General features: G+C 35.7%; 1 protein-coding gene across 2 annotated transcripts in view; it reads right to left on the bottom strand.

Moving 5' to 3' along the window:
• AEBP2 (AE binding protein 2) overlaps positions 1 to 18,588 on the bottom strand; it is a gene marked incomplete at its 5' end in the record, with an annotated part of 70,831 nt that overhangs the window by 37,485 nt on the left and 14,758 nt on the right. For both annotated transcript variants that reach the window (XM_082851153.1, XM_082851152.1), the window contains 2 exons: positions 6,740 to 6,847; positions 12,300 to 12,507. In XM_082851153.1, coding sequence (XP_082707279.1) covers positions 6,740 to 6,847; positions 12,300 to 12,507 — 316 coding nt within the window. The remainder of the gene's footprint in view (positions 1 to 6,739; positions 6,848 to 12,299; positions 12,508 to 18,588) is intronic.

Below are 18,588 nucleotides of genomic sequence, written 5' to 3'. Positions count from 1 at the left end.
AGTCCGTGCGCCACAACTAGTAAGCTTGCACTCTAGAGCCTGCAAGCCACAACTACTGAGCCCTCGTGCCACAACTACTGAAGCCCGTGTGCCTGGAGCCCATGCTCTGCAAGTAGAGAAGCCACCACAATGAGAAGCCTGCGCACTGCAACGAAGAGTAGCCCCCGCTCGCCGCAACTAGGGAAAACCCACGTGCAGCAACAAAGACCCAATGCAGCCAAAAATTAAATAAATTTATTTAAAAAAAAAGAATAACATAATACATGAGTCATTCTGTAGACAGATGATTGACTGACTGATAGAATAAAGAGTAGAAAGCGCTGAAAGTAGAATGTCAACTTATAAACTTAGATGGTAAGAGAGAAAAAAACTCATTTTGTAACCCTCATAGTAATAAATGATTCAGGCAAGAAACATTAATGGATACTAAAACTAGTTCTAATGGGGAACAATATATTCATATAGTTCAAAGTATCTCTCCAAAAATTAATCATTAATTGTAAAGGGACAAATAAGTTTATGGTAGAGAACCTGGCAAATTCCACCTTAACCAAGTGATGCTAGGTAATTTCATCCATGATGGAACAAACTCTCATCAAGTGTCCCCTGAAGTGATACTGTGACAATTTTATTCTATTTTCACCAAAAATGCATAAACTGAATCTGATCACATCAAACAACCCCCAAGTGGGCAACATACTACAAAATAAAATGTTTATACTTTTCAAAAATATGAGTGCTATAAAAGATAAAGACAGGCTGAGGAAACTGTAAGTTTTAAGGAGTCATGAAAACTAAATGTAATGCATGATCCTCAACTGGATTCTAAACCAAGGGGGGAGAAAAACGGCTATGAAGGACATTATTGGGACAATTAGTGAAATCTGAATAGCTGATGGCATCAATGTTAAATTTCTGGAACTTGGTAACTGTACTAAGGTTATGTAAATGAACGTCCTTGCTCTTAGGAAATAACACACACTGAAGTATCTAGGGATACAGCTCCTCTTAAATGGTTCCCCCAAAATAGTGTGCGTGCGTGTGCGTGTGTGTGTATGTAGGAAAAAAGGGAGGAAAGAAGAGAGAGAGATGGGGGGAGGGAGACAGATGGAGAGATGGATGATGTACTGCTGGATGGAAAGATACAGAGAAAGAAAATGTGGCAAAATGTTAACTGGTGAATCTGGCTGAAGGGTATACAGGAGTTCTTTACCCATACATGTGTGAGAGAGAAATATATGGGAGTTCTTGTATCTTTTCTGCAAGTTGAAATTTTTCAAAATTAAAAGTTTAAAAAATCTGTGTTTTAGAAAAAGTACCATAAAAAGTCAAGAAAAAGGTCAAAATGGGGAAAATATTTAATTCCTATCACAGGAGGGAAATTTTTTCCTACTTTATAAAAAAGAATAATGAGCTCAGAAAGGATTTCCATTCTAAAAATACAAAATAATTAATACAGAGGAAAAATGATGTGAATACACAGAAAAGTATTTATACTGTATTTACACTGTATGTGTCTGCACTGCATATAAGTAGAAATGTGTTACCATATACCGGCAGATTGGTAAAGATAGAATAACAAGCCTCAAGGTTGTTGAGAAACAGGCACTATATTATACACTGCTGGTTAGAATACAAATTGGTATGTTTTTCTGTAGGGGGAATAATACCTTTCAAAAGCAAGCCTAGACATATACCCTTTGACTGAGCAAAATAGCTTCTAGGAATTTATATTAGCTCACAAAAGTAGTTTATAAAAATGTGTTAACTGATTATATTGTGGAAAACTGGACCAACAAAATCCATCAAGGAATGATTAAATATGGTAAACTATTACATAGAAAGATCACACAACCACTAAAAAGTTAATTTATTGACATGAAATGATGTCCAATACAAAACTAAAATGGTAGGCTAGGGAATTCCTGGTCCAGAAACTAAGATACAGCAAGTCAAGCAACATGACCCCCCCCCAAAAAAAAAGGTACAATACACGTAGGTGCAAAATGATCCCATTTATTTCTTTACTTTGTACATATATGTTAAGAAGTCAAATATCATAGATAGTTAGATTATAGTTCCACTATCTTCTTATTTAAGCTTGTCAATGTCAAATTTTTTAATATGAAGCAAGCATAACCTTTATAACACACTTATTTCCATGTGACAGAGTGGAGGAAGAAGAGCGAGTCTACTAGGAACTAAGGAAAAGCTTTGCTGGCTGTGAACTCCCAAGGTCTGTCGTAGCCAGGCAACACTAGGCACTATACTAGCCCTTCCTTTCCCTATCCCTCTATCCCTTTTATTTATTCAGGCTTCATTCTAAAGAATTAACAACTTTAAATGTTTTCAGTAAAGACAGTGCACATTTTAAAAAATTTCTCTTCAAGATGATTCTATCAATTATCCCACACACAAACCATCCAACCACAAAGCAGCCACACCGATGTTGTTTAAGATATGAACACAACTGAACTCTCTGGCAAGTGCTTGAAGCCTATGGTAAAAATAAAAGACAAAAAATACAATGCAAACTCCTTATAATAATCGGATTCCAGACTAGTAGGTAATAAGAGATAAGAACAGTAATGCAAAGAAAACATTTTGCAACCAATTACTTTTATACTTAATTTCTAAAGAGTCCAAGCTCACTAGTCAGAAATTTTTTTTACATATTTTCAAATTGCCACCATATAGTATCGCTAAATATATGAAACTACATGTGATTCCCTAAATAGTCCACTCATTCTTTTATGCTTCCTTTTCTTTCTTTCAAAAGTACATATTTCTGTAATTAGTGGTGAGTTGCACAAACCTGTGAATACACTAAAAACTACTTAATTATACACTTGGTAAGTTTTATGATATGTAAATTTTTATTTTTATTTTTTTTGCAGTACGCGGGCCTCTCACTGCTGTGGTCTCTCCTGTCGCGGAACACAGGCTCCGGACGCGCAGGCTCAGCAGCCATGGCTCACGGGCCCAGCGGCCATGGCTCACAGGCCCAGCCGCTCCACGGCATGTGGGATCTTCCCGGACTGGGGCACGAACCCATGTCCCCTGCATCGGCAGGCGGACTCTCAACCACTGAGCCACGAGGGAAGCCCCTGTAAATTATATTACACACACACACACACACACACACACACACTTCTGAAATGACCTCCCTATTACCATGAGACAAAACTCTTAGCTCTGTTACGATCCTCCTCATCTTCATATACTGAGGGTTGGCAAAGAATTTTTAAATAGAATGTAAGAAGCACTAACCATAAAATTGATAAATTAGATTTCATTAAAACTAAAAACTATTCTTCAAAAGATCTCATTAGGAAAGGTGAGACGGATAACCAAAGACAGACTGGAAGAAGGCATTTACAATATACATATCTGACAAAGGACTTGTATCCAAAATATATACAAAACTTTATATAATAATAAAAGACAAATCATTCAATAAAATAATAGAAAAGGGCTTGAATAGGCACTTCATCCAAAAAAGGAAATTCAAATAGCCAAAAGCCCATGAAAATGTGTGCAACATATCATTACTCACCAGGGAAATAAAAATTAAAGCCACAATGGGATACCCCTACACAGACACCAGAATGGCTAAAATTAACAAGATGGCAAATACCAAGATACAGAGCAACTAAAACTCTCATTCACTGCTGGTGGTAATGTAAAGTGATATGACCAATCTGAAAAAGAGTTTGTAGTTGCTAAAGCTAAATATGCCATATTCTATGACTCAGTAATTCCACTCCTAACGATACAACGAAGAGAAATGAAATGAGTACATGTGTGCCATCAGAAGACATGAAGACAGTGTGTTTAGGACAGCTTGATTAATAACAGCCAAAGACTAGAAAACCATGAGCAGAAGAATGGATAAACTATGGTTTATTGGACACTGGAATGCTACACAGCAGTTTTTTTTTTAATGACTGATACCTACAAGGACAAATCTCACCGCTATTTTGTTGAGTGAAAAAAAGCCAGACACAAAAGTTCATACAACTAAGCCAGGATGATAGAAATCGTAACATGGCCTGGGGGAAGGAGTAGAGGATGGAGGGGGATAGACTGGGAAGGGACATTAAGCAACTTGGTTTTACTGAAAATATTCTTCATCAGAATGGTAGTTACACAGGTGCATACAAACATACGAAACAAACCTTTAAAGTGCTGAACACTTAAATGTACTTTAAATACTTTATTGTACATTATATCATGTTACAACTAAAAAAATTTTTTTCAAAGGGACTTGCCTCAAGCATCATCACCTCATCACCTCCTCTCTATAGCCAACTCCCACTCACCTCCTACTACTGTTTTCCAGCCCCATTCATCACTAATTCATGTTTCCAGAGAACCTTTTGAAGGTCACTATAGTGACCTATAGTGACATTTCACTACTTAAATCTACTTATATCTGTATAAACCTAAAGATATAAGTTCCCTGATGGGCAGAGGCCTGCCTTTCCTACTCACCTTGCTTCCCAAATGCCTAGCATGTTGCCATGTACTACAGACATCAAAAAATGTTTTTTTGATTCAAATGATTCCTATGACTTATGGAACAATGCCTCACTAAATCACACTCCTTAACTTCTGCCTTTTAAAGACATTTTCTTCCCCCCTCTCCAATGGGAATCTTCTCTAGTTTCTAAAAAGAGATCTGGGGCGGGGGGAATCCATTTGTACAGGCTGTGAAATTAACCTGAACATCATAATCGACCAGCAACAGAATTGCTGCCTTAAAGAAAAATATATGGAAATAAAATGAGAAATGAAATGATTCTTTTACTTTAACAACAATAATCTCTTACATTTACTAGCTATATACTGTACAACTCTATGAGGTAACTATTATTACCAGTTATGTGTTAGATGGGAAGTTCAAAAAACTGTCCCAGGTCACGTACTTCAGGGCCAGGATCTGTAGTATGACTATAGGGAAGACTAGGGGGTTAACATTATAGGACCCACATGCCAACAGAAGGCTCCATGAGACTATTTTAAAAAGAACAAAAAAAAGAAATCCAAATGGTTAAACATATGAAAAGATGCCCTACTTCATCAATAATAAAGGAAAAGCAAAACTACATCAGGGGAGCGAATTCCCTAACGGTCCAGTGGTTAGGACCTGGCACTTCCACTGCATGGGCCTGGGTTTTGATCCCTGATCAGGGAACTAAGATCCTGCAAGCTATGAGGCGCGGCCAAAAAATAAAAATAAAAAACTACATCAGGATGCAATTTCTCATCTATTAGATGGGCAAAAACACAAAAGTTTGACAACACCCTCTTAGCAAAGCTGTGAAGAAGGCAGACGCTCTAACATTGCTGATGAGGACACAACCCCTAGAGAGGGCAGTTTGGCAATATTTATCAAAATTACCAATGCTTATATAGCCTTTGATCCAACCACTCACATTATTTTGGGAATTTCTCCTACATATACAATTACACATGTACAAAATGACATATGTTCAAAGATTTATCACTGCAGTACTATTTGCAACAGGAAAAGACTAAAAACAACCCAAGTATCTATACAAGTTTGCTTAAATAAACTGCTACAGCAACACAATGGAATACTGTAAAGCTGTTAAAAAAGAGAATATTGTCTATGAACAGATATGAAAAGATCTCTACTAGAAAGTATGTTACAAAAGCAAGGTACACATACATACAATAAAAATGTTAATAACGGGAAACTTGGTATAGGACATACAGTAACTCTGCAATCTTTGTAATATTTCTATAAATCTAAAACTGCTCTAAAATAAAAAGCTTATAAAAAATAAGATACAGACAGTATATAGTTTATTAGATTTTGTGTAAAAGGAAGGAGAATGATCCTACATATGTATCTGCTTGTAGTTTCATAAAGAATTCACTACTAAGAACAATGGTTATATATTCGGGGGAGCGAAAATAAGGAACAAGAAAGGGAGCAAGATTTCTCAATTAAATTTTTTCTTTATAATTTTTTAAATTGTTAATGATTGTCTTTTCCAAAAAAATTAAGTAATTTTTAAAAAAATAACTCTACAAGAATAATCTCCTTCTCTAACGAAACCCAAGGGAAGTTTCTGGCACAGTATTTATATACCAGCAGATACTGTGTTAACTTATGAAACTTCTTTAAATACAAACTTTTAACCTCTACCGTATACACTTTCCATAGTTACAAACCAAAATATTTTAACTTTTAATGAGGATAAAAGGAAAAATGGTCTTTACAGAAAATTGCTCTTTGTACAGATTTCCCCAAATACATCTATTTGACTCGGTAATTTACGACTGAGCTCAGTAGCATGACCTCAAAACTGAGTGAAAAGAATCAAATTCCTTCATGTTCTACAATTTCATTTTTTCATATAATAATCAGTACTGTTTGCTAATAAAAAGGTTCAAACCTATGACAGTGAGAAAATATAATTAGAGCACGAGGCATTAACCACAACCAAGCAATTTTAAAGACATACATTCAAGTCACTGATCCGCACACTAGCTGTTTTCAAGACCCTACCTTCACAGTGACTTTTTTCTGGTCTTCAAATTTTAAAAAATTAGATTAAATTATCTTTACCTTCATCTATTTTATAAATTCCATGCATCTATGGGAATCTTAAAACAAATGGTTCTTTAAAAAACTTTTAGAAGGGCAAAAGTATGCCCATTAAAAAACATGTTAACTTGAAGAAAAAACTCACATACACTTACTTACCTTAAAAGGTTTGTCTCCACTGTGTGTCAGCATATGCCTCTGTAACCAACTCTGACTGGTTGACGGAGTGTTATATACTTTACAACCTTTCCATAAGCAAACAAATACCTGTTAAAAGAAGAGCCATAATTGTTTTCATCACTTATTTCAACAAGGACTTTTATTCCTTGTAAATTCAAATAAACATGTTGGAAGTCTTCAATTCACAGAGACATTTATTGTACAAGTCAATCAAAATGCTTACTGTAGATAAACTTCCTGAACTTCCAGAATGAGAGGCATAGTTTTCACCCTTCCCCATTAAGGCTGCTGTCTATTCCCTCAATAAGGAACTGATACACCAATCCCAAAGTGCCATTCAGAAGGAAATATACAAAATATTAACAATATAGCCCTAGGAACTAGAACCATGGACCATTATTTACATTTTTTGTATTTACTGCATGAGGGAACAAGCATGTATTAATTGTAAGTATCAGAAATATATTAAGGTATAAAGAAACAATAAAAATAAAACAGTCAATTGGTGGACACTCATTCAAAGAATGAGTAAACAAATTATCCAATTACAGTCTTTCTGCTCTTGATTTCCTATTCTCAAATGTATACTAACACTACTTATGTTTATATCATTCTACTTATTAAAAATGATTTCCAATTATCTTGCTTACGAAGCAAAATCTAATATAGAATGTTAAAATTAATACAGTTGCAAAAGCAATGTCATGAGATACTTCTATCATCATAATAGATCCACATTCTTGGGTTCAGGCAACCGAGTGTGACTGGGTTAACAACTAACAACATAATCTTTTTCCTACCATTGAGGTATCAATTTTTTGACCGATTCTACTTTTATCAAACTGAACACTGAAAACTGCTCCCCATCATCAGTAAAAGAAGTACGAATCTACTGTAACCGCTACCTTCAAAAAACCATATATAGGCTCTGTTCTTTTCTAAGGTTAGAACAATTATAGATAGAGCCACACTCTGAAGATTATAATGTACTGCATATAGAACAGAACAAAGATACACACAGGACTGAGGAAACAATCATTAAACAGTAAGTGTAAAATAAAACTTTTTAGAAGTCTAGAAAAACAGTCTAAAGTAACTGAGATCAATTTTTACTCAAAATCATTTTACAAGACAACACTGCTGCTGCTGTTTGATACGCTTAAAGAATGTTAGCGCATATCTCGATTCTACAACAGATTTGCTGGTTTCTTTTAGTTAAGCAGATATTGTAAGTCATAACATTTCCTCCTTGGTACTTAAAATTCCTGACCCTAATACATGTTTATAAAGTGATTCCTAAAGTTACCAGAATTAAAAGCTACTTTTTAAATGAATGTAGACAAAAATTTCTTTAGGTAAATTGTAAAACCCACTGCAAAGTAATACAATGCAACCTGTAAAAGTCTAACAAGCATGCATAAGGAAAATTCCATTACTATTAGTAAAGTAAGATCAGTCAGATATACTCAAATACAGAGCCAGTAAGCAGCATAATTTACATGCTCAAAGGGAGCGAAAGAAAGCCTACTTTTACTAATTAGATTCCTTCTGCAGTAAAATGATACAAAAAGATTTTATATTAAAGAAGAGAGACACAATCTAAAGTCAGGAAGGGGTTTGAATGGATGATCTCATGGTTCCTTTAAGCTCTTAGGAAAAAACTAGCTCAGTTTTTCACAAAATGTGAACATGTAAAAGGGAAGCAAATGTCTTTGATATTTATTTTGTCTCAAATCAGTCTGCTCTTTCAAGATCTTCTAAAATGAAGGCTATAATTTTGTATCCCATAATTTTTAGCCACATTAAATGTGCTAACATTTTCAATTTCCTCTGTTAAAAGGTATTTAATAAACAGAGGACAAAATATTCGATAAACTGTCCAAATACAAGAATAAAATATTTCTCATTTCTTGCAAAAGATATGACCAACTTCATGTTGTGTTCAGGAGATACCAGATTGGCAATCAAAACACAAAGTAACCTCCTAAGATTGATTCCACTTCCTAGCAGCATTCGGATTTAACCATGAGAGTCTAAAACTATCATTTTAAATAACATAGAGGTAACTCATTCGAGTCTTTGAATAATAATATCCTATTATCGCCCCTCCTCAAAATCTCCCTCTGGCCCTCTTCCCTCGAACACACCAAAGAACATATACAAAAGTGAACTTAATAAAATGACACATGTAAAATCACCCCTGCAACAAGAAACATAAACAGATTTCTTTCTGGCAACTGCTTTTAAAGTAAGAAATAGTTAAGACAGAAAATAAACAGAACACTAATGGATCTTACGGAACCACTGAAATCCTACAAGATTAAGTTCCCTGCCTACCAAGACTTACATGTATATTAAGAGGACACAGGGGTTTGAAATTTGATTAGTAAAACAGCTCAGCCTCGTTTCTGAAATCCAGTCATGCACGGAAGTACGAGCCAAAGAACACAATTCTATTTTACTTAACAAAAAAGGTTAAATTTTTCTTGCTTTTTATTTTTTTTATATAAATTTATTTATTTATGTTTGGCTGCGTTGGGTCTTCATTGCTGCGTGCGGGCTTTCTCTAATTGCGGTGAGCAGGGGCTACTCTTCGTTGCGGTGCGCAGGCTTCTCATTGCTGTGGCTTCTCTTGTTGCAGAGCACGGGCTCTAGGCACATGGGCTCAGTAGTTGTGGCACACAGGCTTAGTTGCTCCCCGGGATGTGGGATCTTCCCGGACCGGGGCTCGAACCTGTGTCTCCTGCACTGGCAGCCAGATTCTTAACCACTGCGCCACCAGGGAAGTCCCTGTTTTTATTTTTTAAATACAAGAAAGTACTCTCATGATTCTTTGTTAAAAAGGTATATTCATAAAAGGTGTTTAAATGGTAAGTTCCTTCAATGTAGAATTAAGTATCCACCCACTTTGAAAGGGTCAGGAAAACCTAAACTCCACCTGATTTCATCCTTCAAATATAAAGTCCACATGACATGGCAACACAAACAGCTTACTGGAAAGTAAAGAAGTTTCTAAGCTGTTATATGACAGTTTTGTTTTTCCCAGGGCGAAGATTAGAGTGGGATGAGAAAAAGAACAGGAATTAATATAGTATTTAGATCTTACTAACTTACTGCTCCAGAAAAACTGTCATCTTTCAGTAATTAGAAACATAAAATCCTGCAGAATTACCAATAATTTACTCATTTGTTTCTGTTCTATTATGACAGTTTAACACTTGGAGTAGAAAGAAGAGAAATAAAAATTCTTTAAAAATGTCATCAAAATCAGCTGTTTTCCACTATACATGAGATATCTAGAATAGTCAATTTTATAGAGACAGAAAGTAGAATAGTGGTTACCAGGGGTTAGCGGAAGAGACGATTAGGGAGTTATTGTCTAATAGGTACAGATTTCAGTTTGGGATAATGAAAAAGTTCCAGAGAATGACAGTAGTGATGACTGCACAACAATGTGATGTACTTAATGCCACTGAACTGTACATTTAAAAACAATTAAAATGATTTCTTTTTAATTTCCCTTCCAAGAGGTCGTTTTAAAAAAAAATGTTCCAACCAACAACTACTCTATTGTAGATGAGATCGGGCGCGTTCAGGGTGGTACGGCCTAGACACAACTATTCTATTTTAAAGCACAAACTACATCAAGATTTCCTGTCTTATCTAGCAGTATCAAGTTTTCAAATTCTCATTCACACTTTCATTCTGAAAGCTTAAGTCTAGATATCAAAGACTGATATGTAGAAATAAATGGAAACTATTTTCTTCATTTAGCTGATCCTTTATGTTTGTAGTTTAGCAACTAATGTCCTTCAAAGATCAGGACATCTTTCTGAAGTCAACAGCATTACTCTTAAAATTAGCCAGAAAATCTTATTATTTGTAATAAAGTAATTTTATGAATAAGCATTCAAGAAATGACATGGGGGAGGGGGTTTCCATTTCAGCAAGTTTATAGTTACTGTAGAAATACCACAACTTCATGCCTAGCTCTGTAATATCAGTAAGACACGTGCAGCTGCAGGGATTACATGATATATTCAGACTGTTAACTCCATTTTTTCTTCAAATCTGTAAAAGGCAGAAAACATTCTCCTAAAGGCTGTGTGCCAACTCAACTTGTAGGATCAAGACTTAGAAATGTGAAATTCTCCCATACCTCCTAAGAGATCACCTACATAGCTTGGGATCCTATATGCAGTTGCGAAGTCAAGTGACTAAAAAGCATCATGCCATGGTTCAAAAGACTACCTTAGTGATATATACCAAGTGACAACAAGCACTGGCTCACAAAAGGCAACTCTGTAATGACCAAGACACCAACTTGGTTAAGACAGTTTCACTAAAAATCTGAGATATATATATGGGGGAAATAACGACTGTTACCAACGGAGCTTAACCACTGAGCTGGGTGGGTTATGCAGTGAAAATACCATATGATGGGCACAGTTCATTAATACACGCTTTGGTGTCTACCCAGACCCCATATACGTTAAATCTAATAATATGACAAATGTTTACTTATCAAGTAACTAAAAGATTGCTGAAACATTATTACATATTGTGATAACAGCAAATATCTCTTAAAAGAAATTTCAAATGCAACACCATTGGTAAAAACGTGAGGAGTGCCTGTTACGGTTGCGTGTTTAAAAAAAAAGATCAGTAATACAATCTAAATATCAATACCACCATGGAAACAGTTACCCACTTATTTAAACCAAGAAGATTTTAACCATTTCAGTATCATCAGTATATCTCAAAAGTGATGGCACACTGACAGGCAATGTGTGGCCTAATAAATTATCTGTACTTAAAATGTGACATTAATTTCTGGAAAACATACTAAGTATGGTTAACCAAGACATAAACCTAGATAAAGTTGAAAAAAATTATAATATTATCAATTTTATAAATATTTTGGTCCATTACACTGTGCCTCACCTAATCTGCTTTAGCTCTTTATTTACTATTCAATAAAAAGTATATGAACTGACACAGCTAAATGGATTCCTGAAAGAATACAGGTCAATACTAAGCCAGCTCTGACAAGACTTGGGAAAGATGATCAATTATCACAAATAATGAGTACAGATTGCCATTTAACAGGACTGTTTATACTAATCCTCGTACCAATAGTTTCTCTAGTTAATTTCAGCATCAGAGATAACTTAAGACCACTCTAACAACAGAAATCCCAAACAGTGCCAATTCCTAAATGTCCTCAACTCAAAACATCAGAAGCTTGAAATACATAGTATTCGTTTACAATACTCCCACTGTATTGTAGAAAGTCTAATTTCTTCAAAGTAATATACCTAAGAGCAAATTAAAATCCAACACATAATATGTTCTATTTAATTTGATTCCATCAAATATGTGGGAAGTAAATAAAAGGGGGAAAAAAAACATTTGAAAAAAATAAACCCTGTGTAAAAGCAATCCCAAATTACTTTGAAAAAAAAAAGCCTAACTAGCAATTATAAATTAATAAAACTAATGAAAACAGGGAGTGAAAAAAAGAAATGACAAAACCAACCCCTCCTCGCTGACCATCTACATGTATGGAACGGATGTGATCTGCCAGATCTGGACTAGAGTTGAAGGAAGCCTGGCACTGGTCCCAACAACAATTATAGGCAATATTTTTGCTTGAAGAAGTAGTGCTTCCTTGTCCATTCATCATTGCTGGAGTTGAACGCCCACTGGAAATTGTGCTGTCTACATCCATTATAGTACTGCTTATGCTACAAAAGAAGAAAAAAGGCTGTGTTATTCCTAGAAATTCACTAACATGAATATGATCTTATAAATAATTAAGATTACCACTTGACATTCTGCCCCATAAAGCATACTAACCATATTTTCCATTAGAAAACAACACTGCTTTAAAATTATTTAGTTTCAAATAATTATTCTCTGAAACTAAATTTCAAATAAATATTATTTGCAATAAAGTGCAAATCAAGGTAAGAAAAGCTAGTTCCTCAAAACCAGATGCGGGATAATTTGAGCAACTTTTGGCAGACATGAAGTCCCCAACACCATACCCTACAGAAAATAAACCAAACCAAACCACACACACACACACACACACACACACACACACACACACACACACACACACACACACACACAGCTCTTCACATTTCATCCCTTCCACAGTTCTAAGAGGCATGATAAAGTAATAGATTCCAACTGCAAATAATTCAGAATCAAAAGATTATCTTTACAGTTCTGCAAATCACTTGTTGATCTGAAATCTTTTCTTCTATTCACTAATCTGAGAATACAACTGCTATCACATCCTACCTCTTTCCATCTCAAAGAAGTTGGGAAATTTTGCTGTATTTTCCCTTCTTAATAATAGGCAGAAGAGAGAAATCTGAGTGCAATAAAAGTTTCTCTGATTTTACCCAAGTCTAAATAAGAAGTACTTTCCTGGCCCTCATTTTTTTTTTAAACTCCTTTGCACCAAAAAGACTGAAAATGCCAATCAATCCCTTTAACTTTTTATTTACTAAACAAAGTATTACATGTTAGTAATTCTTTTATTTACTAAAAAATTATTACATTAGTAATAAAAGTAATAAATAAAATTGAGTAATTTTGAATGTTCAAAATTTCACATCATAATAAAATGTAATACTTTGCCTTTATCTTAAAGGCAATTCATTTTCTAATTCTTTTTTCAATATCTTCTCCATAGAGAAATTACATGGACATGGCATCAATCACAGAAGGACCAACAGTAAGAACGCTTCAGACTAAATCCATTAAAAGCTATATAACTGCTTGTAATTTAAGTACCAGTAAATTATAAAACTGATACTAACTTTTAAGGGGTATGCTTCCCCCCTACCCGCAAGCTTTTATTATAGAAAATTTCAAAAACACAGAAAAATATATCTAAACCTGAACTCAGATACAAACAACAAGCTAGTGGTTACCAGTAGAGAGGCAGGAAGTGGAGAGGAGCGAGACGGGGGCAGGGGATTACGAGGTGCCAACTACTATACATAACATAAATAAGCTAGGATAAACAAGGATATATTGTACAACACAGGGAATATTGCCAATATTTTATAATAACTAGTAAATGGAATATAACCTTTAAAAGTTGTGAATCACTATGCTGTACACCTGAAAATGTATATAATATTGTACCATCAACTATATCTTAATAAAAATAATTAAATCTGAACTCAACAATTAACACTTTGTGCTGTTTTTTGTTTTCTCGTTTTTGGGGGTTTTTTGGCCATGCTGCGTGGCATGCGGGATCTTAGCTCCCCAACCAGGGATCGAACCCTCACCCGCTGCATTGGAAGTGCAGAGTGTTAACCATCGGACCACCAGGAAAGTCCCTGTCCTGTTTGCTATATTGCTATAATTTGTTTTTCTCAATCATCTGCAGGTTGCTAACATAATACTTCAACCACAATTATTTCAGCACATGCCTTCTAAAAACAAGAACATTCACCTGTAACCACTACAGCCTTATTTGTTCACACCCAAGAATTAAACTGAACTTTTAAAATAAGCTTAATAATGACTTGTGTCTAACATCAAATGCACCCATTTTACAAAGATAACGAAAATGTTTTTGTAGGATGTTTCAGATGTGAAAAATGTCTCAGATTTCCCTTTGAAGGATATTCACATATTTAAGTCCATCTGGCTAACTACCTACCAGTCAATACATAGATTCTAAATTGCAACTTTAAAACTTCATTCTAAAACTCTGTAATCTCAAGAAAACTCTCCAATGTGAATTAATTCTTGAATACCTGAAAATCTACTTACATACTGTTTGTTTTTGCAGGAATAAACTGTAAGTACGGTATATACTGAAACACAAGTTTTTACTTGAGCACTAGAAATTTCAAGTCTCATGAGGCCTTTATCTGCCAAATGGTTACCTATTTTCCTTATCACTTGCTTCATATATTCTAAAACACTTCAACTGTAAAGTTCTTACTTTTGTAAACCATAGTAATTAACTCCAAAGGCAAACAAAATATTAACAATTTTAAGTGCAATATTGTCTACATGCAGTATTGTTCACTTGAAAAACAGTACTTCATGTGGATGTGGATCCTCATAAAAGGAGAACATAATGCAGGTGTTAAAGGACATGAACTTTGTCCACCATTGGCAACAAGCTGCAAATGCAATGGCAGAGGAGATAAAGGGCAGGTACCCTACCCTGGAAGACGCAAGAGACACTCCACAATTGGGCAGCATCCCCACAGAGCCTCCCAGAGCCCAGCAGGGCAAACTGGAGTCCTGCCTTATGATCCCTTCTTGACTCCTCCAACTTCTAGAAAGTGTCTAATCCTAAATCTCCAGGCTACCTTTTGGCCCCAGATCCATGCTGGAATCAGTGGTTCTCTCCAGTCTCAAGACTGATAAAGGCAACAGTCCTGATGCAGGAGAGCACAGGAGACAAGTTACAAGCAATTTCTGATTTTTGACAGGGCCCTGAGATAGATAAAGATTTCATAGAAAGTTCTTCTTCCTATAATAGTAGGATAACAAGATGCTCAGAACTAAAAGGTGACATTCCACCTGACCTTGTGTCTAGGTTCAAGTATATATTAAGATTGTTCATTCGGTTAGTTCTCCTTCCCAATGAACTTACTGATTCTGTAAAATGTGAACAAAAGCAGCCTGGTATTGTTAAGAAAACCTAAGCCAGAAAAAGCACTCACTCTATTCAGATAGTTTCAATAATTTAAAGCAGTGCTGTTCAAACTAATATGTGTATGAACATCTGTGATCTTATTAATCGCAGATTCTGATCCGGTGGTTTGGGGGTAAGACTAGACATACTGTATTTTTAGCAAGAGCCTACTTGTTGATGCTGCTGCTACAACATTTTAAGTAGCAAGACTCTAAAAGATCTCTTTCATTATTATTACCCAACTGAAACTGACCAGACTATCTAAGGAATTGTCTCATATTGTAGAATAGTAAGCTAAAGCAACCACGTGTGTGCGTGTACACACACACACACACACACACACACACGATGACAGAAAATCCGTAAGTTTAAAAAAAACAGAAAACCACACACACATTGTTAGAGATTCCTACGCAATATTCAGGGAAGGATGTAAGACATTTTTAACATAACAACGTTCCCTTTTTCCTCTTTTCCATGGGCCTTGTTAAGAAACTATCTGGCAGAGCAGACCCTAACGTCTAGAGTAACTACATGGATTTTATGAAAATGGTTTCCCTTGAGAATTCAAGGGCCAGTTCACACATACATACAAGAATAGCCCTTTTCTGATAACTCAAATTACTTCCAAGCAAAACATATGTTTGGTGGACGTGACCACTGTCAATAGGGCTATCAACACTGACAAGATCAGCTTGCTAAATGACAAGATACAGGAGCAGAGGAAGCAAAACATGGATGCTATGTTATGATAGAGAAAGAAGAGACCACGGTCTTGATGTAGCAGTAAAAAAGTTTGCTGACATGGCTTCAGATTCCACACTGCAAATAATCTTAAAAAAACTATCACTTGTCAAGTTTTGGTATATTATCAAAGAGCCACACAATTATCTTAAGAAGTGTATTAAAATACTCCTTCCTTTTCCAACTAAATATCTGCACGAGGCCAGATTTTCTTCATATGGCTCAACCAAATCCATTCATTGCACCAGGCTGAATGCAGAAGCAGGTATGAGAAACTAGTTTTTAAGTCAAACATTAAATATAAAACAATGTCACTCTTCTATTTTTTTTTTAACTGAAAAAGTTATTTTGCATTTAAAAAAACTTCCTGGGACTTCCCGGGTGGCACAGTGGTTAAGAATCCGCCTGCCAATGCAGGGGACATGGGTTCGATCCCTGGTCCTGGAAGATCCCACATGCCATGGAGCAACTAAGCCCATGCTCCACAACTACTGAGCCTGAGTTCTAAAGCTCGCGAGCCACAACTGCTGAGCCCGCACACCATAACTACCGAAGCCTGCGCATCACAACGAAGAGTAGTCCGCGCTCACCGCAACTAGAAAGCCGGCACACAGCAACGAAGACACAACGCAGCCAAAAAAAAACCGAAAACCAAACTTCCTGTTACATGTAATTGGTTTATTTTTAGATTAAATGTTTTTAATGTTCTCAGTTTTGAATTTTGATCCTGTAACAGTGATAAATGTAACGTCCATAAACAAGCTCTATGGTTTCTTCAGTAACTTTTTTTTTTTAATAAATTTATTTATTTTATTTTTGGCTGCGTTGGGTCTTTGTTGCTGCGCGTGGGCTTTCTCTAGTTGCGGTGAGCGGGGGCTGCTCTTCGTTGCAGTGCACGGTCTTCTCATTGCGGTGGCTTCTCTTGTTGTGGAGCACAGGTTCTAGGCGTGTGGGCTTCAGTAGTTGTGGCGCAGAGGCTTAGTTGCTCTGCGGCATGTGGGATCTTCCCGGACCAGGGCTTGAACCCGTGTCCCCTGCATTGGCAGGCGGATTCTTATCCACTGCGCCACCAGGGAAGCCCTTCAGTAACTTTTTTAACAGCTTTACTGAGATATAGTTCATATTCCTCAATACTTAAGAAAGCAAAGGTGTCCTTACAAGCAAAATGTTTGAGAACCACTGATCTAGACTGTATTTAAAGCAAGGCTTAAAGGTCTCTCTGAAATAGACTGGAAAGAGTATGTTTCTGACCTGGAATATTTTTATTTTATTCTAAGGTTAACTGTTGAATTTGAAATTCAGTTTGAGGTGAAACGGGTAGGGGCAGCCTTATCTGCAATCTACTTTTCAGTTATCTGTGAGGAAACTCATTTGGAGTATGAATTTTCCTTGGTAACTTTGAGTCTTTCTCTTTCTAGGCTACTGAATGTGTAACTTTAAAGGAGGATTGAGGACAGGGACCTGAAGGGGATACAAGCGTATAATGTGAAATCAAATATAATTTACTCTTGTCATCAAAAAACTAAAATATAAGAATTTCAGAATTTCCTATAAATATGTCATTAATTAGCAAAGCTGCAGCTCTGTACTGGTGCTTCTCCAACCCTAACTTAGGCCTCCACTTGTCCATTCATATAAAAATTAGGTCTGCAAATCCCATATCTTATGCTTTATCCAATTAAATGCCTTCCAAAAAGACTCACAGTTACTTGCTGAATGTTCTCTTCTGCTAGGGGACTAGCCAGGTAGCTGGTAACAAATCAAACAGCTGACATGAAACGATATTAAGAGTTTTATTGCTTGACTTTAAGATTCTAGTCACTTTGGGACTGACATATATACATACACTAATATTTATAAAATAGATAACTAATAAGAACCTGCTGTATTAAAAAAAAAAAAAAGATTCTGGTCACTGTTGCATTTGTGATATGAAGTAAAGACAATTAAGACCAACCATTAAGTAATGGCGTATTCCAAACAAGGTTTCCATACTGGTAATTCCCTTTCATAGCTCTTGGCCAGGAGAATTAAAGTGTATATGGAGACTACAGACAAGCTGCCCATGTCCACAAGTCACATCTTCAAGATTAAGCAGCCAAAATAGAGTAAGAAAAAAACTGGATGCTAATACTGACATAAACTTGTATCATCCACAAACCTCACATGAAATTTAAGTTCATCTCAAAAAAACTTCCTATTCTGATTGACCTGATAAATTGTTAACTTTTTGAACTTACAAAAAAAAATACTCATAAAATATCATTTTAATATATCTTATGCATTGGGGTTCCACATAAAAATTCATAACAACAGACCTCGAAATTGTCAAACTACTAACTTTTATATTAAAAGGTTAGAAACCACTGAGCTCTATTATGTACAGATTAAGTGCCAT

This window comes from Leucopleurus acutus (assembly GCF_964270905.1).
Source record: "Leucopleurus acutus genome assembly, chromosome: 11".
Lineage (NCBI taxonomy): Eukaryota > Metazoa > Chordata > Mammalia > Artiodactyla > Delphinidae > Leucopleurus > Leucopleurus acutus.
Note: the sequence above shows the minus strand (reverse complement) of the source record. Positions and strands in the feature narration are given on the sequence as shown.